Below are 22,907 nucleotides of genomic sequence, written 5' to 3'. Positions count from 1 at the left end.
AGTGGCCAACGTGAGCCTAAGTATTATTTTCCAAAACTCATGAGCATGTGGAAAGTCTTTATCTTGTTGCATTAAGAATTTGTTGAGAAGTGACATGCATAAGTTTGCATAAGTAGAAGAGTTGCATGATATATATATATATATATATATATATATATATATATATATATATATATATATATATATATATATATATATATATATATATCTATATAAGTGAGGTTTTGGAGGACTCGTTGGGACTATGTCCTTTCGAAGTAAAAGAGAAAGTAACGGACATTGCGATCCGACAGATTTATCATGTAACGCGGTGTATTTCCACGTTACGAGGTTGGAGACTGCCCGCCAGGCTTGGAATCCTGGTTAGGGGGTGTGCACACTAAAAGTACGATACCTGATTCCACAGAGAAAGCAAGAAAGAAAGAAAGATAAAGAACCAAGAGAGTGGTTCTGTGGGCGAGTTGAGTATGTGGCCGACTAGATTGTCGAGCCGGTTAGGTCCATTCACGATTCGTGAAGACCTACCTCCCCACGAGTTAGAGGTTCCGTAGTTATGGATGTAGCGGATGCACGAAATTGCACCGTACGCTAGGGCTTCGCTGCGGCAGAGTACCTACCTCACACAAGAAGAGAAATGAGAAGTATGACAAAGTTTGAGCAAGAAAGATATCGAGTCAAGAGACTCAAGAGAAAGAAAGCTAGTCATCGTGACTCTAAGAAACCTCCCCATAAAAGTATTCTATTTTTCAAACGAGTGTATGAGTATACTTATAGTATTGCACGAGATTGCATAATGAGAATGTTTGCACGAGATTGCATTTGAGTATAGTATTACACTAGATTGCATAATGAGTATGATTAATCGGGATTGTATACTGAGCATGATTGCTTTAGTTGCATTTTGATGCCTTATATATCTAGTTTACGTGATGAGGACTTGAAAGCATGAAGACAATTTCGTATTGGTTGATAGTATGAGATTGATTGATAGCTTGAGTTCGTTGTGATGAGATTTGTTATGAGAAATATGTGTTGGAGTGTTTATGTTGATGAGTTTTATATATATTTGAAGCATGCCTGTTGATATTATAGGTTGCAAGCATATAGAAAGTCTGTAATGTATCTTAAAGTTGTCTGAGTGTCGAGATTGCTTGATTAGAGTTTGTGAATAAATGTATTTCCAAAGTATATACTGTGGTACTTTACAGGGTTGAGTGTGGTTATACTTAGCTTCGTGCTAACGGGTGTTTTCATATTTGTCTATGTGTTGTTTGCAAAACCCCTTTCAGGTGGGCCCAACGTTGAGAAGTGATCGAGTTAGACTAGCTTAGTAGATCTAGTAGTCCAAACTCTTAGTATTTTTATTATGATGTTTGTTTCGATGAATTTGTAGACCTATGATGTTCAAGTTTGATGATTGACATCGGGGTTTTTTCCCCAAATGACTTTAAGTTAAGTAATTTGAATGTTAGTTTGGTTTATTGCTTTAGTTCCATCCTTAGCCTGTGCAATCATCATGGAGTGGTGGTTGTGGCGGTGACATTCCACTAGTTTATTTATTAAGTTGTTATATTAATTTTGGTTTATAATTGTAATTAAGATTAAGAAAAGGGTGTTACAGGTAGATAGGTGTGAACTTCGTGGACGGGCTACGCTGTCGGCCGAAAGGAAAGAGCTCCCAACCGGTCTTGAAACCGACGAGCTCTCACACGAACATTCCTCGCGTCCTCCGTTCGACCGTCGCGAGGATTATCCGCCAGGAGGCGCTTGTGGGAGGACAACTCCTGTTTGTGTTTTTGCCTGACTGTCTCCTCTGTGTCGGCAATTGGTTAGCCCTTTGTATAGCCTCAGCATATGTCTTGGGATTCTCATCCCGTTGCTTGCTGTAATACCAGTTTCGGCACTCTTGTGCCGGAGATCCCCCCACCCCCACCCCCCCCCCCCCCCCCCGTAACATGATGATCCCGGGGATATCTATACTAGGGTACAAGATTCTTACAATTAAAGTATGACTGACGTAGAGCAAATTCTATAACGGAATACGGCTAACGCAGAGCCAATTGAATTAAGGAATCCAACCTATTAACTACCATAACTGTCTAAGCCAATAAAGGAAGCTACTTAAACAAATGAAGAGATCTCCGTAAAATCTACTTTAAACCGCCTCTGGGCAAGCACCCAGCTGGGGACGCCCTGATTGCCAAGGAGATGCGTAAAGGGGGTCGTAGTACTTGGGCGAAGACACCCCAACCACGGAGCCTGGTCACCCGATTGAGTTCCTAAGTAGTACCTGGCCAAGGACACACCACCCGCGGAACCTGGTCGCCCATTCAAAGCCTGGCGAGGTATTTGTAAGGGACACACCGACTACCGAGGCTGGTCGCCCAACCGTGTCTCATATATGAAGCTATTCGAGGACACGCCGACTACTGAGCCTAGTCAATCTACTCGAGCCGGTCGATCCTCGTCGGAATAGACGCCCATTCTTGTGGACGGCTGGCTGCTGAGGATGGCTGATGTAATCCCCATGCGACTCATATGGTGGACGAGAACTATGGATGGCATCCCCATTTGCTAAGTATTGATCCCCGCCTGAATCCGACTGCCTTGCCTTATACACCTGACCGACTGCCTGATTTGGGGTATCTATCAGTACTGATTGCCCTGTTAAAAACCTGAATTTTAGAAAATCTCGTGGGGAAAATTTAGTTAAAGGAAAAGGAGTACAACCATAAGCCTTCAAGCATAATATTCAGGATTTTGGGGTTTGTCTATTTAAGTGCTTGCCTTCGAGACATAATCTTCAGGATTTTGGGGTTTGACTATTTAAGTATTTTCCTTCAAGGCATAATCTACAAGATTTTTGGGTTTGAATATTTAAGTATTTGTAGACAACTCCGCCCATTATTATATCATACTCATACCTCGTTAAAACCAAACTAGCAAAACTAAACCACACTAGCAAAACTCATTGGGAGAAACCTAGCAAGGAAAAGAATACATGCATGGTATGTATATGCTGCAAAAAGTATAACTACTACTCCTTTTAAGACCCAATCTACAAGATTGAATCGAGTGAGTGTATACGCGGCAAAAAGTAATCTATTAGTCCTTTTAAGACACAATCTACATGATTGTCCAATATACAGAATTGTCCAATCTACAGGATTGACTCGAGTGAATGTACTTCTCGTCTCCCCCTAAAGATAACAATCTTCAAATTCTACATTGCTTAAAGTAAAATCATTGTTTCAAAAGGTTGTAGAGAAGGGATATGGTACAATCTTCCAGGATTGTCATTAGAATTTATCATATTTTCTCATGATCATCTCGACCAATAAAATTATTTATAGTTTATATTTTGTTGCTCCCGCTAAATATAATAATTTTCTTTACCTACACATATCAATCTTATGGATATTTTGTAGGTTATACATTTGCTAACTTGTCACTGGAGCAAATCATCTGGACAAATATTTTATCACTCTTTTAGAGTTCATGTGGATCAGAGTATTTTATATAATGAAAAAACTATATATGTTTTTATTTGTCCCATTGCATGTATGTGACTTGTACTGCTGATAACGTGTTGTGTCAGATTATGCCCGATGGCCTTTAGCTCCTAACCGATGAACTTATGCAAAATAGATAATATTGGATGATAGAGCGAAAGAAGACAAGAGACAATAGAATATAGGATAATAAGATTTCATTCATCAGCATCCCTTGATCAATACACTATCATCATAACAGAAAGCAATAATGACATATATAAATACTACCGTTACATTCGTTATACAACTATACATAATGTCCACAAATAATATTTATAACAGTGTGCTTATTATTGGAAGTAGAAACAAAGACTATATAACTATAAATCAACGGTTAAAAATATCATTGATCATAAATTTATTAAACACATGTTCTCAAAATTGTCTTTTGACATCTCTAATATGGGAATAAAGATGTAAGAAGGGTTGGCTGAAGGAGATTTAATCTCCGGATATTAAATCTCCTAGGCGAGTGGTACGTGCAGGCACTCACTAGTGTGTGCTAGCACGTGCCACTTTGGTGAACCATTATTAGTGTTTTTTTAAGGGATATATATTGTTTATCCTCAACTGTCAATATGACTGTTGAATAACGTCATATTGACAGTGGAGAACGGTCAATATGCAAATGACGCGATTTTCCCCGGAGAGAGGAACTTGTTTTTGAAGAAAAAAAAAAAGAAAATGATGTGTGACACGTGATGCCATGCACTACGCAGCACTCGCAAATGGTGGGGGATAGTCTATCTCCCACCATTAATGTTCCATTTAATTATTAAAAAAAAATAGAAATTAAAATTAGCCTCAACGGTTATTTTGTCTTTGATGCTGAAATGAAATTTATTTCATTTCTTTCACTCAACGATTATTTGCCGTTGAGATTTTTTTTTTCTAAGAGTTAATTACCAATTTGGTCCCTCAACTATGATAATTTCACCAATTTGATCCTCGACTATCAAAATTTCTCAATTTAGTCCCCCGATAATGTTTTTTTTTTAATACCAGAAATGATCTTAGAGTCAAACTATCGTTTTAAATGCAATAAAACTGAGGACAAATTTCTAAGTTCACTCCCCAAACCGCCATCTCCTACGACGTCATGCAATAAAACTGAGGACAGATTTCTAAGTTCACTCCCCAAACCGCCATCTCCTACGACGTCCTAGAGTAACACCTCTCCGCCCAGAACTTCCGGCAGGCCGACGAGGAGACTCGTTACCTCCTCATTTCTCTGGTCGGCGACGCCGCCCAAAAGCGCGGCTACGTCTTCCTTTCAGAGGTCCAGTTCAGGGCCTATAACCTCTGGTACATCGACTCCCTGTGGCAGAAACACAACAACGAGAAATTCGGCAACAGCGTCCAAAAAATGTGGAATAAAGTGGGAGAAGACTTCACGAGGCTCTTCGTCAATCTGGGTGGATGAAGAAGCTCGACATGGAGGTGGAGTAGTACAATTACTGGTCCTTCCTCGACGTGTTCACTTGGGAGATTTTCGACGGGGTGTCGTTGGACAGTCACCTACCGTTGACGAACGCTCTGAGAGAAACCCAATTTTTCAATAGTATTCTCACCCATTCAACTCTCACATACCCCATCTTCGCCGCCTGAGCCGCCACGGCTGACAACAACATCCACCCGAATCCCTTCCTCTGGTAGGCCTCCTGGACGAATATATCCTCGATGTAGAACCTGGGTTTTGCCATAAACGAGGAGTAGTTAGGGAAAAATAGGGTGTACCCGGCAACGGTGGCGCCGGTTAGGGCTTGGGACTAGAAGGTTTCGGCATCCGGGTCATCGGTTTTGAGGTTGAGAGTAACGATTTTGTTGATAGGAGTGGAATGAGGGTTTTCAGGGGCAAGCATGAAGGGATTCGGGGAGACTTCTAGCACAAAGACGGTGAAAGAGGCGAATGACAAGATGGGATTAGCGGCAGGGAAGAGGGTGGTGGAGAGAGTGACTTCGGTGGCGGAGAAGAGGTGGGTGAGACGCTCGAAAACAGCCATATGATGGATAAGGTTGTGTATGTGTGGGGGATGTCGGCGGGTGTGGCGAGATGGATGCATGTGAAAACTCGATGGTCGATCGGAACTATCTCCTCAATTTAAATTATTCGGTGGAGCCTAAATTACAAATCTGTCCTCAATTTTAATGCCTTAAAGTGATAGTTTGACTTTAGGACCATTTAGGGTAAAAAAATGCATAGTTAGGGACTAAATTGAGAAATTTTTGTAGTTGATGACCAAATTGGTGAAATCGTAATAGTCGAGGGACCAAATTGGTAATTAACTCTATTTTTAATAAATAAATTGCTTGAATTAAATTTATAACTTAAATTTTATAAAATTAAAATATATTTTATTTTTAATTCATTAAATTATATTTATATTTAAAATTAGAAATTATAATTATAAAGTTGAAATTAATAATTATAGAAAATGAATAAAATAATAAAAGATGTATTAAGAGTGTGGAGGAGTAGGGCCCACAAAATGGGTAGAAAAGGCAAATTATGATGTGGACCCGGGTCCAGATTGGCGTCGTTTTGAAGCAAAATGACGCTGGCTAATTTTTTTTTTTTTTTTTTTAAATATTGCTTCCTTCCTTGCCGTTTGTCTTCATAATTCGTTCCTCTATATTCCCAATTTTTGAATTATATATATATTCACAATTTTATAACTGAATATTCACAATTTTAGATCTCAATATACAAAATTACAGAACTCAATATTCACAATTGTAGAACTCTATATTCACAATTTTTGAAATCTATATTCACAATTATATCAACAGTATAACACAATTTTTGAATTTATATTTATAATTTTTGAACACTATATTCACAAAATATGTATATATAGTTTATATACATGTTATATATTTACTTATTTTTCAAATTTGATTTATGTACATAATTTGTGTTCATATACACTCAATTTCAAAACACAAGATAGATAAATTCGTAACATAAGACACAATTACTAATTTATTTCAGATACGCAGAATTTCTACTCTTAAGGTACAGAATTTCATAATGCAAGACAAAAAAAGTCAATAAAACAAAAAGTCTATAACACAAAACACATATACATGAACCAGGGTCTACAATGAAGTATGGGTCCTGGTCCATTTATAAGGATTGTCAGGCGGCAACTTTTTTGTGGACCAAGGTCCACACAGCTGTATAGACCATGAATATAAGTTACTCCGTACATCCGTACATTTTTAATATACTAAAAGCACGTTATTTGTATACTGAATTTACATTATTTGATATATAGTATATACAATAATTTACTTCCAGTACTCAAATAATGTATTTTCAGTACTTAAATAATGTATTTTCCATGAATACAAGTTACATTATATTTTTAATATACTAAAAATGCATTATTTGTGTACTGAATGTACAATATTTGATATTGTACAAAATAATGTACTTTCAGTACTCAAATGATATACTTTAAAATAATGTACTTTTTATTTGGGAAATAGCAATTAAGCCATCGAACTCAAATAACCCCCAAATAAGCCATTGAACTCGAAAAAAAAAAAGAGCAAATAAGCCATTGCATTAAAAACAAAAAAAAAAAAAAACAATTAAAATTTTTAACAGGTTAACTCTACGGTTTTGTTGACTGGATTGCCAAATGTTTATTTTATTTACGTTTCTTTTATTATAATCCTCTAATTATAATCAAAATAGTTTTATCTTGTCGAGATTTGATTGATTGATTGATTATTATTATTTTTTCACTGAATTTTCTGTTTAAAAATAATAATAAATAAATAAATTAGATGTAGACAAGACAAAACTATTTTGATTGTAATTACTTTAAAATATATTACTATGTAGGTGGATTATAATTAAAGAAATGTAAATAAAATAAACATTTGGCAATTCAATCAGTAAAAGTCTTGAGTTAACATATGTTAATTGCTCTTTTTCCTCGAGTTCAATGGCTTATTTGAGTATTATTTGAATTCGATGGCTTAATTGCTATTTCTCAAATAGTTCAGTGGCTTATTCGTACTTTATCCCTAAAAAATAATGTATTGGGAGAAACCAAAATAAAAAATATTTGAATGCCAAAAATCCGAAAACAAAGAAAAAATTCACGGTGGATCGAAGACCCCTTCTATCCCATGTCCTCTTCGTTCTTCATCGCTAGAATCCAAAAGGAAAGGGTAAAAACAAAAACCTTTTATTGAATTTCAAATAACGATTAATTAAATTTAGGGAAAAGTGCAATTTTCGTCCCTAAGTTATAATGTAATTGTAGAATTCATCTTTAAGTATTAATTATACTCACTTTTTATCTTTAAGTTATCATTAATGTTGCACTTTTCGTTACTTTACTAATAAAATATTAAGAACGAAATTTGTAATTTTAGTATAACTCAGGGACGAAAAGTAAGAACGAAAGAACGAAAAGTGCAACGTCAATAATAACTTAGGGACAAAAAGTGAATATAATCAACATTTAGGGCGAATTCTACAATTACTGTATAACTTAGAGAAAATATCCCTTAAATTTAACTCTTTAATTAAAATTCATTATTTTAAACTAAACTTTTTAAGTGAACAAATTACCTAGAACTTTTAAATTAACTGTACATCTGAATCTCAATGGGGCAATAATATAGTAATTTTGGCGCAATTCTAGCTTAATTGGTTAGATAATTAATTAGTAACCACAATGTTTCAAGTTCAACTTTTTGTATGCGAGAGATACTTATTACTTTCTTGGTCTAAGCCAGTTATCTGTGGACCCCTTAACCGATTTACCTCTTTGTATTTCCTTGCCAACTAAAGTTATGATCCTTGTATTTCCTTGCCAATAAAAGTTATGATGCGAGTTTCATCCAAAATGCATATTCAGATATCGGTGGGAGACTTTCATGTAAATCGAAGGATATTGTAATTTCTTTGGGTAACCCCCTCATGTTTAAGGAAAAAAAAGGATATTGTAATTTTATACTACTACATTATATAAACATGAGTGTATACATATTAATTTACCTAATAGTGAATCATTTTCTTTCCATTAATTCAAATATATAGTTACTTGGCTTAAATTTTAAAAACTCCCAACCTTCCATTAATTCAAATATATAGTTACTTAGCTTAAATTTTAAAAAATCCCAACCCAAAGGTCTGACAGGGGAGGATGTATGCTTAGCAGATAGGGTCAAATGCAGGTGCGCACAAGGGATTTATCCACTTTGAGCATAATTCCCACATTGTGGCTGATGAGGTTCGAACCTAAGTACTGTCTAGTGAATCGGTGAGCAATGTTGAAAAAATCGCTAGGCGCCTGGGGACCGCCTAAGTACGATTAATCGGCGCCTAAACGCGATTTTTGCAACAGTGTCGGTGAGCAAAGTTCGTGCGGGTTGGTTTTTTTTTTTTTTTCTAAGGGTAGTTAATATCTAATATTGGTGTAGGACTGCAGATAGAATGATTAATGAAAAAAAAAAAAGATAATAATAAAATTGGGCAAAATGTTGTCCGTTTGTCATATGAACGCAGCGGAAATCCGGGAAGCAAATTAAAGGGCGGAAGTATTATAGCATAAATACATTGCAAAAGAGAAGAAAAGGATGCAATTGACGTTGGATTAACAGAAAGCTTTAATTTAGTCGGCAAATTATAAGAAAAAAAAAAAAAAAAGTTCCCCACATCGTATGGATCGAAGGCCATCTGTTTTCATTTCCTTATCATCTCCAAATCCCTCCCCCCTTTTTCACAGCTTTAATTTTGTTCGAGTGGCAACAAATACTTGTATCTGTTTCACACTCCAAATGGCTTCCCAAATTTGATTCTTAACAAACTTCTCACTCCTTCATTTATTTGTTTCATCCACGGTAATGATGTTACTCCTTCATTGAAAACTTTATCTAATTAATAAGTAAAGTTTTGACGACGAGAACATGATAATTTCTTATTATTTTGAGTTGACACGCAAGAAAACACGGTGTTTTTATATCATAAAATGATTTGATACAGTAATATTATCATATATCATGAACTATCGAATATTATATGTGTATCATTGAATTTAACGATGTTAGTCCATCAATGCCAATTTTATTGAGCTGATGCATGATTAAAATTTTGACATATGAGAACGCCGTATTTTCTTACAATTTATCTTATATATGTTGGTTGATTTTGAGTTGAAGAGAAAGTACTGTGCGTACTTTTATTCAACCACAAACCGTTGGCGGCTAGCTAGATACCATAAATATATACATTAATACATATTCTATGGATTAGGCATTCGGTAATTAATACATTCAATTTCATACATCATCATTGTTGCTACCAGCTGCAAGATGGATGACTATTAGATCAGCACCGTCGTTTGAATACAACTCTTAGTGAAAAATGATTTCAGAAACGTACGGTTATGTTACATACCCAAAATAAATAAATAAATAAATAAAGAAAAAGTCTCAAGTATTTGGCGAACCGTAACCGTAACCGTAACCAAGAGGTTCGATGTGTGCTTAGCTTATAAATTTTATATACAGAGTATTATTTTTTAAGACAATTGGTTAAAATTCAAATCCTGTCGATTAATTATCATATGCCATAGCTTGATATGCCAAAATAAAAGTCTGAAGTATTTGGCTAAGTGTAACCGAGAGACTCAATGTGTGCTCATAAATTTTATATACAGACCTACAAAATGTTACGGAGTATTTTTTAGACAACTAATCGAAGTTCAAGTGTAATCAATTTCCCGTAACCACAATTAGGAATCAAGACATAATAATATAATAAGAAGTTTCATTACACACAAATACTTACATACATACATACATTGACGGATTCAGAAAATCATTTGAGTGTGGACGAATATTAAATGAAGTTAGAAATGTCAATGACAAATATCAAACAACTATAATAAGGTTAAAATACAAAATACATTATAAAATACAATATATTTATGAGAAAATATGAAACATAATCAATTAGATAAAATAATTTGAAAGACAATATATTCATAAATACTTTTAAATTTTAATTTCTTTTAGTTAGATCAATTTTTCTAAATTAATTAGAATACAATAAAGTATATTATAAACTTGTATACCACATGCACCAATAGTGTAATAAAACACACAACAATGTGATTTTCCCTATTCTGGTGTTTTATGACGAGTTTACCCTTGCAGTTCGCTGGGTAGGAGAATGTGCGCGAAAATACTGGAAAAATCTTGATTAATATGATTCATTGGATCTATCTAATCTAATGGCATATAATTGACCATATGACCACACCTAACAACATGACCACATGTTATCACCCCTATATATATATATATATATATATATATATATATATATATATATATATATATATATATATATACATACATACATACATACATACATACATACATACATACATACATACACACATATACACACACACACAGACACACACACACACACACATATACATACATATATATAAAGGGGTGGGGTGGGGGAGTGGGGGCAACTGCCCCCACTGCCCCGCACTGGGTCCGCACCTGCATACATACATACATACGTAGGATCGCGTTCAGGTGTGAACTGCTCACCCAGTAGAGAAGTGAGAACCATTCAACGCTATTCATGTGTCCACATCTAAGGAATGAGAAATAAGAACCACTCACAGTCGTCCACGTGTTCAGATCAACGAATCAGATGTAATTTTTTTAAAAATGACGCGGTGGTATTTTTGTAAATAACTTAATAACCTGAACTTTAACTTGGTGCAAGTAAATGTGTTATAAGTGCAAGTAAAATCACTTACAAGTGCACCTAGTTTTACTTACAAGTGCAAGTAATTTACTTTGTGAACATTCGTGTACCTAGGTGCAACTAATTATAACGTTAGGTGCACTGTACTTAGTATTGATGCTAAATGTAAATTTTACTTGCACCTGTAATACATTTTACTTGCACTTGTAATACATTTTACTTGCATTTCGATGTTCAATTATTTACAAAAATGCCACCGCATTTTTAAAAAAAAATCCTCGACTATGCCATAATTCACAAATTAGTCCTCGACTATCAATTTTACCAATTAAGTTCTGACTATTCAATTCTTACTCAATAATTCACAAATTAATCCTTCGTTGAGGACCTTATTTAGTAAGAGTTGAATAGTTGATGACTTTATTGAGTAAGAATTGAAAAGTTGATGAGGACCTTCTTGAGTAATGATTGAATAGTTGAGGACTTAATTTGCTAAAGAGTAAATACCCAAAATGGTGCCTTGACTATAGCTAAATTCACAAATTGGTCCTCAAGTATTGATTTCAACCAATTAAGTCCTTAAATTTTTAAATTTGACCCAATTTCGTCCTCCATTGAACCCACCGTTTACTAACCGTGAAAGCAGCTAGGGCTACAACTGTCAGCACATTTACAGAGGCAATGAGAGAGCTAAGGGATCTAGACAGCACATCATTTCAATGGTTGAATGATAAACACCCAAGTGAGTGATCCATATCACATTTCAACACAGCTGCCACATTTGATATGCTTGTCAATAACATTTGTGAGTCCTTCAATGCAATGATAAAGGATGCAAGGGACAGTCCACTCATCAATTGAATGGAGATTGTGAGAAAACAAATAATTATAAAGTTGTTTGAGTGTAGAAAACAGGCTGCTCAATGGTTAGTAAACGGCGGGTTCAACGGATGACGAAATTGGGTCAAATTTGAAAATTTAAGGACTTAATTGGTTGAAATCAATACTTGATGACCAATTTGTGAATTTAGCTATAGTCGAGGGACCATTTTGGGTATTTACTCTTTGCTAAACTTGATAGTCAAGGACCAATTTATGAATTTCGCTATAGTCGAGGGACCATTTTGGGTATTACTCTTTTACTACTTGCACTTCGATGTTCAATTATTTACGAAAATGCCACCGTATTTTTTTTTTAAAAAAAAAATCAGTGTTTTTCATCCGTTAGATCTGGACACGTGGACCGATGTCATGCGTTCTGAGTTCTCTCCTAGACGCACCGTTGTCGTTTGAACGCAATCCGATATATATATATATATATATATATATATATATATATATATATATATATATATATATATATATATATATATATATATATATATATATATATATATATATATATATAATAGGTATTGGATCATATGAGAATAAGTTCTTAGGAGAAAATTAAGAACTAATCTCACAAATTGGATGGACCAGATCTAATTTAAAAAAAAAAAAAGACATGGTATTTTCGTAATTATCACAAATTTTACTGTGTAAACTTGAACACTAAGGGTCCGTTTGGAAAGTAGGAAAATGAGTTATGCAAAATGTTTTCTGAAAAATGAGTAATTTTTAGAAAACATTTTCCTTTCCAATGTTTGGCTGCATTCTAAAAAGCTGTCTTGGTGTGTTTGCTTCATTTAATGGAAAACGAGTAAAATTGTATAATTAAACATTTTAAATTTGTTATTTAGAATATAAAAAAATTTATAACAATATTAAATATAATATTATTTATAAAAAAAAATTAAAAAAAAAAGTTTCCGATGGAAACCATACTTATGGTTTCGTCGATTTCGACGGAAACCATGTTTTGAGTGTTTGCGGAAAATGAACTCCACCAAATTTTGGCGAAAGTCATTTTTCGTCAAAATGCCTATGTTTTCGTTGACTGGATTTTCCTATCGCGTCCAAACACTGGAAACCCGAAAAATATTTTTCAGAAGTTATTTTTCGAGTTTCCAAACGGACCCTAAAATCTGTAATTTTCATAATTTTCCATGTTTGAACATTTAGTATTAACATTTTGCACATTTAACATTAACATTTTGCACATTTAGTATTAAAAGACTGCACTTGCAAAAATGCAAAAGTACATTGCACTTTGGGTTTGAATTTTAGAGTTTATAACTGCGTTTTTGGTTTTATTTGATTTAGCGGTTCACTTTTTACTGCTTAGCATCTAGCATAGTAGCATTTATGGTTTAGATTTAATATTTAATTTTTCATTGATTTTATAAAATTTACTAAATTTGCATATTTAATTGTTAAAGATTGCATATTTAAGTGTTCATAAGTTTGCTATCACAGCTTGCAGAAGGGAGAAAATTTCCAGTCTTCTGAAAAACTGAAGAATTGGAGAATAGGAAACCGAAAACATGTTTACCAATACAATTTTCCATTTTGAAAACTGCAAATATAAAACATTCTTAAAAATATTTTCTAAATGGAAAACAAAATCATATATCATATGTTTGGTTATATGTCACAATAACCACATTACTATGATTACTATACATTCACTATCATATTCTTTTACTTATCACCATCTTCTATCTTTTCTACTTACTTTACTTATTTAAACATAACTTATTTTCTTACACATTAAAGTTAGACATTATTCAAATTGTCAAAATTAAGAATTAAACTCTATACAATGTTTTAGATTTTGATTGAACTCAATAGATTATTAGTTCAGATATTTTTAGTTATTATGTTATATCATAATACAAGTTCGATCCGGATATCGGATATTGAAATCTCACATTTATTAGAATTCAAAGTAAAAATTATATATTCATATACATGCCATTCAAATGAATATATCCAAAAATATATATTTTAAATATTAGCTCAAAAATATTAATATTATCTAAACTAAATTTTAGGTTGATTCTGATATATTTTTTAGTTTTTTTTTATGTTATATACAGATATAAATTTTGTTCGGATATCAAATGTAAAAATTCGTACATATATTAGACTTAAAAGTAAAAATAATAATAATAATAATTTATTCCATTTAAACCAAACATATGTAAAAATATTTTAAATATAATATCTAAAAATCACTCGAAATTAAATTTGTCTTAATTTTATAACGTTAATCTAAAAATATAAATTTGAAAAAATAAGTGTTAGTAAACAAATTTTCGAAACAGAAATCAAAGAATGGAAAACGAAGAATGAAAACTGAAAATTAGAAAACAGAAAATAGAGATCAGTTTTTGTTAGTAAATGGCCTTAATTGTTTTCATCCGAAAGAGACAAATTAAAGAATTGTTGAGCGGTCAATTGACTGTTTAAGATTCCTTTTTAAAAAAAAAAATCTATCTCCCTATTTACTTAACTTTCAAAATTTGTCTACACTTTTATTTTCCCTTAAAATTTCTCTACATTTCGATTTCCTTTCCATGGGTGTGTTTGGTTCGCACATGGGAATCACAATCAGAATGGGAATCAAATACTTGGTAATGGTAATGAGTTTTGGTTAAAGCATTTTGCATGTTTGGTACTATAGTGGAATTGGAATGATTACCAATATTGCTGTTTAGTTACGTATGACCTTGGCAAGTGGAGTGTGCAGGCACACCAAGGGGCTCATGCACGTGCCACTTTGATGAACCATCAGTTCTTTTCTAAAGTATATATATTATTTATCCTCAACGATCAATATGACTCTTGAGCAACACGATATTAATTGTTGAGAATGGTCATACACACTGTTGAGGAGGGAAAAAAAATTAAGTCTACAGTTGAAAGGTGCAACAAAGATTATATCACTATAATTCCAGGGTCAAAATATCATTTTCTTTTCTTAAATTTATTAAACATGTGTTCAGGAAATTGTCTTGTGGCATTTATGATCCAATATGGGAAAAAAGAGTGGAGATCAAAAGGATTGGGGGGGTGGGAGATTAAATCTCATAAGCGAGTGGCATGTGCAGGCACGCACCAATAGGTTCTTGCACATGCCACTTTAATGAACCGTCACCATTTTTTTTAACTTCTTCTCAACGGTCAATATGACGTTGAGCAACGTCATATTGATCGTTGAGAATGAGCAGTAAGAAACGGTCGTATTGACCGTTAAGCAGGAGTTCAACGGTCAATTGACCGTTTAAGATTCCTTTAAAAAAAAAAATCTATCTCCCTATTTACTTAACTTTCAAAATTTCTCTACACTTTTATTGTTCCTCAAAATTTCTCTTCACTTTTATTTTTCCTCAAAATTTCTCTACATTTCTATTTCCTTTCAATGGGTGTGTTTGGTTCGCATGGGAATCATAATCAGAATGGGAATCAAATACTTGGTAATGGTAATGGGTTTTGGTGAAAACAAATTTTGAATGTTTGTTAATAGGGTGAAATTGGAATGATTACCAATATTGTCGTTTGGTTATGTATGACCCTAGGCGAGTGGTGTATACAGGCACACACTAATGGGTTCCTGCATGTGCCACTTTGATGAACCATCAGTTCTTTTTTAAAGTATATATATTATTTATCCTCAACGATCAATATGACTGTTGAGCAACACCATATTGATCGTTGAGAATGGTCATATACACTGTTGAGGAAAAAAAATTAAGCCTACAATTGAAAGGAGCAACAAAGATTATATCACTATAATTCAAGGGTCAAAATATCATTTTCTTTTCTTAAATTTATTAAACATGTTTTCTCAAAATTGTCTTGTGACATTTCCAATCCAATATGGGAAAAAAGAGTGGAATTCAAAAGGATTGGGGGAGGGAGATTAAATCTCCTAGGCGAGTGGCATGTGCAGGCACGCACCAATGGGTTCTTGCACATGTCACTTTAATGAACCATCGGCATTTTTTTAACTTATTATCAACGGTCAATATGACGTTGAGAAACATCATATTGATCGTTGAAAACGATTAGTAAGCAACGGTCGTATTGACCGTTGAGGAGGAGTTCAACGGTCAATTGGCTGTTTAAGATTCCTTTTTTTTTAAAAAAAAATTCTATCTCCCTATTTACTTAACTCTCAAAATTTGTCTACACTTTTATTTTCCCTTAAAATTTCTCTACATTTCTATTTCCTTTCCAGGGGTGTGTTTGGTTCTCACGTGGGAAGCAGAATCAGAATGGGACTCAAATACTTGGTAATGGTAATGGGTTTTGATGAAAACATTTTGCATGTTTGTTACTAGGGCGGAATTAGAATGATTACCAATATTGCTATTTGGTTATGTATGACCCTGGGCGCGTGGTGTGTACAGGCACACATTAATGGGCTCCTGCATGTGCCACTTTGATGAACCATCAGTTCTTTTTTAAAGTATATATATATTATTTATCCTCAACGATCAATATGACTGTTGACCAACACCATATTGATCGTTGAGAATGGTCATACACACTGGAAAAAAATTAAGCCTACAATTGAAAGGAACAACAAAGATTATATCACTATAATTCAAGGGTCAAAATATCATTTTCTTTTCTTAAATTTATTAAACATGTGTTCTCGAAATTGTCTTGTGGCATTTTCAATCCAATGTGGGAAAAAAGAGTGGAGATCAGAAGGATTGGGTGGTGGGGGGGGGGGGGGGATTAAATCTCCTAGGCGAATGGCATTTGCAGGCACGCACAATAGATTCTTGCACATGCCACTTTGATGAACCGTCAGCGTTTTTTTTTTTTTTTTTTTTTCTTCTAAACTTATTCTCAACGGTCAATATGACGTTGAACAACATCATATTGATCGTTGAGAACGATAAGTCAGCAACGGTCGTATTGACCCCGTTGAGGAGGAGTTTAACGGTCAATTGACCGTTTAAGATTCCTTTAAAAAAAAATTAAATTTCTATCTCCCTATTTACTTAACTCTCAAAATTTCTATATACTTTTATTTTCCCTCAAAATTTCTCTACATTTCTATTTCCTTTTAATGGGTGTGTTTGGTTCGCACATGGAATCAAAATCGGAATGAGAATCAAATACTTGGTAATGATAATGGATTTTGGTGAAAGCATTTTGCATGTTTGGTACTATGGTGGGATTTAAATGATTACCAATATTGATGTTTGTTTATGTATGACCCTATAATGGGGATAAAGGTTTTTAAAATACAATAACAAAAAATCAAGACAATTTATTCTAATATAAAGACATCTAAAGCACAAATATGAACAAAAATAAAAAATAAAACAAAAATATAAAAGCATTAATCCAAACTAATTAAAAATCAAATTACCAATTAGGAGGGGGAATAATGGAATGGAGCCCTTATTTTATTATGAGTGAGTTTTGTAATTAAGTGGGTAATCATCAAATCTCATAGTAGTGTTTAGAAACCTGACAACCAAACAATAACAATGACTTTTATTCTCATTCCTAATAGCTAAACTCATGAACCAAACACACTCAATATGTCTTCAATATAATTATTGTATAAAGATATTTCACAAATAAAGGAAGAAGACCACATAAAGGTTTGTGACTATATCATGAAGAAGATCAATATTTTAACTTCACAATCAATTTTATGTATTTTTCATTTTTATTTATGTTTTCGTCTTTTAATTTAATGTGATTTTATTTGTTTCAATTAAATAATTCATAAAATTTTATTTGAAAATTATGTATGTATTTAAAAAAAAAAAACTTATTTGGATTTAAAATTAAATTTAAAATTATAATTATAGAAAAGGGAATAAAGTAATAAATGATGTGGAGTGATAGAGAACATAAAATGATAAAATGGCGTATGTGAAAAGGGAGAATGATTGGAGAGAAACCCTTTTCCTCCTTTAATTTCTTTATTGCTAAAATCCAAACGGAAAAGGGATCGGAAAAACAAAAATCCTTTATTGAACTTCAATTAACGCTTAGTTAAATTCAACTCTTTAATTAAAATTCATTCTTTAAAATAAAATGTTTTAAGTCGACAAATTACTTAAACCTTTTAAATTAATTGGACATCTATAACTCAATGGGTCGAGAATATAGTAATTTTGGAACAATTATAACTTTTTTTTTGAAATATGGCATACCAATATATTAAATCAGAAACTGAACGATAGAGTCCAGAGGGATTAAATTCCAATACATAGAGTGATCCTGATCATAGGCTAATCTAGCGAGAGTATGCGCATGTAAATTTAAAGCTCTAGAAATAAAACAAAGCAAACAGTAAACGAAACTATTAATAGCTACCCTACATGGAACAATTATAGCTTAGTTGGCCATACTTATTAACTCGGTAATAACAATGTACGTTCTAAGTTCCACTCTTTGTGAGAGCTGTTCATTGACCTTCTTAGTTTGAACCGATCAGCTATGAGCAATGCACATTTGGATAGCAGTGGCAGACTTTCATGAGGTAATTTTATACTACTACATTATATAAAGATAAGTTTACATGAGGCACATAGAATGATTAATGAATACAAATGAAAAAAAGAAAAGAAAAAAGATAATAATAAAATAGCCTAAAAGGTTGTCTCTTTGTCATTTGAAAACAACGGAAATCCGGGAACCAAAGGCTGGAAGTAAATAGCGTAAAGACAGTGAGTGGAAAAGAGAAGAAAAGGATGCAATTGACGATATGGACTAACAGAAAGCTTGCAAAAAATCTTCCCCCACATCGTATGGATCGAAGGCCATCTGTTTTCATTTCTTTATTATGTTCATTTAATCCCTCCCTCCTTTAATTTTCACCACAACTAATTTAATTTTAATTTAATTTGTTGGAGTGGCAACAACACTTGTCTATGTTTCACACTCCAAATGGCTTCCCACATTTGATTCTTTACAAACTTTTCACTCCTTCATTTATGTGTTTCATCGAATTTAACCATGTTATTCTATTGAGAAAAACTTTATTGGGTTGATAATTAAAGTTTTGACGACAAGAACATAGTTTTCTCTTACCGTTAAGCGGTTTGGCAAATATATGAGAACCTGGTATTTATTTTTTTGAAAGCGGTTTGGCATATATATGTTAACGTGGTATTTATTTTTTTGAATTGAAACGCGATGACTTTATGAGTTATGATTAAAATTTTGACTTATGAGAACGTGATATTTTATTACCGTAGTACGGTTTGGCATGTGAGAACACGATATTTCCTATCATATAAATTGATTGGGCACATACATGAGAATATAGTGTTTTCCTATATCATGAACTAATTATCAAATACTCTATATTGGTACCAAGACAGCTAAATTAGTCGACTAACCCAAAAAAATTAATAGTTTTGTTCTACTGACAACTTCAGGGTGCAAGCATATATAGTGCATTGTGCATGGTTCGATTTGTACCAAAAAGAGAATATGCCCTCGTCAGGCATGGTATATGATTCGATTCCTACCAAGAAGAGAATATGTAACCTAGGAGCCGAGTATGGTTGAGTAGAAGAGACTCATCTATCCTTAACCAAAGGTAGTTAAGGGTTCGATTCTTGACTTTGGGTATAAAGCAACCTTAAATCTCCAGGCTAGCTGTCCAGTCAATAGAGGTGCATATAATTCAGCAAGGAATAAGTTTCCGGCGGTGGAAACATTGAACTACACCAAAAAAAAGAAGAGCAAATTATAAACGTAATTATCTATTGAAACACATTTAACAATCTATCTAATGTTTGGGATTAATTGAGTGCAATCATCTAGCAAATACTATATCTTGGTTGATTTTGAGTAACAACACACTCCATTGAAGAGCAAGTACAGTACTTCTCTTCAACCACAAACCGTTGGTGGCTAGCTAGTTACCATAAATATATACATATTATATAGATTAGGCATCTGGCCGGCAATACATTCACCGTCATAATAATCATTATTGCTACCAACTGCAAAATGGATGACTATGATGATGTCATTAGCATTGAAATTTGCGATTAAATTTAATTTCAACAGCATCGATCGTCTGAATAGGATTCTAAGTGGAAAAAAAGTGGTTCTACTACATATACTCCTAAATTTTATTGGATCACTTAAATTTACTATCTGATGTAGCAGATATTGATATGCTATTTTTTCATGTAGACCTCTGTAAATGTGTTTACATAAAAAATTTAAATGTTTGAGTAAAAGTTAGGAATAGAGAATGAGAGTACATATAGCATTTTCCATAAAAAAAATGAGTCATCATGTCACTAAAACAAATATTTTAAGTATTTGGCGAATTGTAGCCGAAAAAATTGATGTGTATGTGATTATAAATTTTATATACATTGTTAATTTTTAAAACAATTGATTAAGATTCAAGTCTGATGGATTTTCGGTGGAGATAACTGGATATACAAACATAATTATTATATAATAAGAGGCTAGTTTCATTACATATATTGAAATATATTATATTACATTGATAGATCGTCATAGATGATCGGGTAATTAAGATAACATCCACACATATAATTATATTATACATACACACACATTAAGCAAATTAAATATAGCTTACAAGTCTGCTAATTGCAACATAAAACACCATTAATTAGTAATTAAGATAGTAATTAGAACATTTGGCGCGGGGTTTTGGTGCAGCAGCGCAGCTTCCATAGCCATGGGGGCAGTGAGAAGAAGAAGCTGCAGACACCAAGTCCATGTCCATCAAATCCATATCCATTGCGGCGGCGGTGGCGGAGGAAGACCAGCGGTTCAAGGGTGGGGTTCCACAGTGAGAAGCGGCGGCGCTGCCATACCCGGCGCCAGAGTTTGTGTTGTTAGCGGCGGGAGCTTGTGGAGTTGAGGAGTTGATTTGATCAGCACCGCCCATTTCGTATTAGTTTGGATCGGACGCCAGATAGGTGCTCCAGCTTTCTTCCTCCGGCACGCTGTCTACTTCATTAGTCCTCTGCCCAAACGCGGCGAATTCGGCGCTGTTATCGCTCCGGGAGCCATTGTTAGCCGCCGTCGGCGACGTCGAGGATGACGAGGAGTTACCGAACAGTTTCTGCATGAAGTTCATCTCATCATCGTACGTCTCCGTCAAGATCGACGGAGAATCGCGGCTGTCTTGCTCATCGCCCGCCGCTGCTGGCGGCGGCGGCGGCGGCGGCGGCGGAATGTCGACGTTAACCTGTTGTTGGATTGAAGGTTGCTCTGGAACGAGCGAACTTCCGGGCTGGCCGAGGCTGAGGCCACTGAAGTACTTATACTTTATATAGTTCTGAAGAACCACCGAACTCCTCCTCCCGCCGGCGCGGCTGCTCCCGGCGTCCTGCAACGACGACGACCTCATTCTCCTCTTGGAGAACAGCCGTCTCTTGGTGGCGTTCCAGTGGTTCTTGATCGAGTTCTCCGACCGGCCGGGAATCCGCTTCGCGATCTCCGACCACCGGTTTCCCAGCTGCTCATGCACTGCCACCAACAGCCTCTCGTCTCCCTCATTCCACGATTCCTTCTGCAAAAAGACGATCAAAATCCGGCGAAAAGCAGATATCTTTAATTAAACACTAAAAAAAGAAATAATTTTTATTTAAGGAAAAAAAATACATTGAATGGTGAAGAAATTTAGAGTAATTAATGAAAAAAAAAATTTAATGAATGGATTTCTGAAATCTCCATTGTTAGGAGGGATTGATGAAATCTATATGAAATTCATCAGATTAAGGCTTGTGTTTTGGATAAATAAAGCATAAATTATCGACAGGACAAAAAACTAGGTTTCAGACAAAACCTTAATATCAGGACGAAGGTGGTTATGCCACCTCTCTCTGCACTGTTTTCCGGCACGGCCGACAATCTTGGTGGCGATCACACTCCATCGCCTATCTCCGTGCTCGTTCACCAACCTAATCAGAAGCCTTCACACATGTCGAATGGTTGAGTGAAACCTCGATCATCGTATAAAAAATAAAATAAAACAAAACAAAAATTATTGACTGATGACGTGATCAGTTGTTTATCACTTACCTATCTTCTTCTTCAGTCCACTGGCCCTTGATGAAGGCGACGCCATTAGAGGAGCGGCGCTCATCATGTCCTTTCTCTCTCCTTGTTTCTTCAGGACTGCCAGCGGCGCTCATCATCTCCGGGTTCTGGTTACCCCAGCTCGCCGGCGGCGGCGCCACCAGTCCGTGGGGAAAGCTGCCACGGCTCCCCCCAAAGTTCACGTTCTGGAGATGACTCAGCCAAGACGCCGTCGCGGCATCGGCCGCCGGCAGCAGGCTGTTAGTACTGCTTGCGCCGCCATGAAACGAAGAAGAACCAAAGCTCTCAGGGAAGGGAAGAATCTCTTGATGATTGTATCTTTGGTGAACAATCACCGGTGGGAAAGGTGGGAGGATGGGGTTCGGGAAGTTGACGGAAAACGGCCGGTAACCACCACCACCACCACTGCCGTCCATGGAAGAGCTAGAGGGAGAAAGATGGACGGTTTTGATGGGAAAAAGGGAAAAACAAAGGATTGACTAACAAAGGTAGTTTAATTAGCGTATACAAGTAGGAATTGATAGTGAGTAGCGACAATGAATTATCGTCTATATATTGGAGCGGTGAGTGACACTGTGGGAAAAGATGCTATCCAACGGTTTAGATTGAATCAAAAGTGGGACCATAAGAAT

At 34.7% G+C, this 22,907-nt stretch overlaps 1 protein-coding gene and 1 pseudogene across 1 annotated transcript; both read right to left on the bottom strand.

Annotated features, from left to right (window-relative positions):
• Window positions 1-4,297: 4,297 nt before the first annotated feature.
• LOC109152181 lies at window positions 4,298-21,118 on the bottom strand (annotated as a pseudogene).
• On the bottom strand, window positions 20,749-22,691 carry LOC109152180 (myb-related protein A-like). The gene is made up of 4 exons (XM_019299747.1): window positions 22,258-22,691; window positions 22,022-22,148; window positions 21,410-21,745; window positions 20,749-21,349 (listed from the first exon to the last, which is right to left on the bottom strand). Exons 1-4 carry the CDS (start codon window positions 22,689-22,691, stop codon window positions 21,125-21,127), a joined length of 1,122 nt encoding a protein of 373 aa, XP_019155292.1. The 3' UTR covers window positions 20,749-21,124.
• Window positions 22,692-22,907: the final 216 nt, after the last annotated feature.

This window comes from Ipomoea nil, unplaced genomic scaffold (assembly GCF_001879475.1).
Source record: "Ipomoea nil cultivar Tokyo-kokei standard unplaced genomic scaffold, Asagao_1.1 scaffold2396, whole genome shotgun sequence".
Classification (NCBI taxonomy): Eukaryota; Viridiplantae; Streptophyta; class Magnoliopsida; order Solanales; family Convolvulaceae; genus Ipomoea; species Ipomoea nil.
The sequence above is the reverse complement of the archived record's forward strand: the minus strand, read 5'-3'. Positions and strand labels throughout refer to the sequence as shown.

Excerpts from the sequence above, each read along its gene's own strand:
- LOC109152180 (XM_019299747.1), bottom strand. The coding sequence starts at position 22,691 with ATGGACGGCAGTGGTGGTGGTGGTGGTTACCGGCCGTTTTCCGTCAAC. Across the intron at positions 22,149-22,257 it reads TGGACTGAAGAAGAAGATAG|GCTTCTGATTAGGTTGGTGA; the intron begins GTAAGTGATAAA and ends ACATGTGTGAAG. Across the intron at positions 21,350-21,409 it reads AACAACAGGTTAACGTCGAC|GATTCTCCGTCGATCTTGAC; the intron begins ATTCCGCCGCCG and ends CAAGACAGCCGC.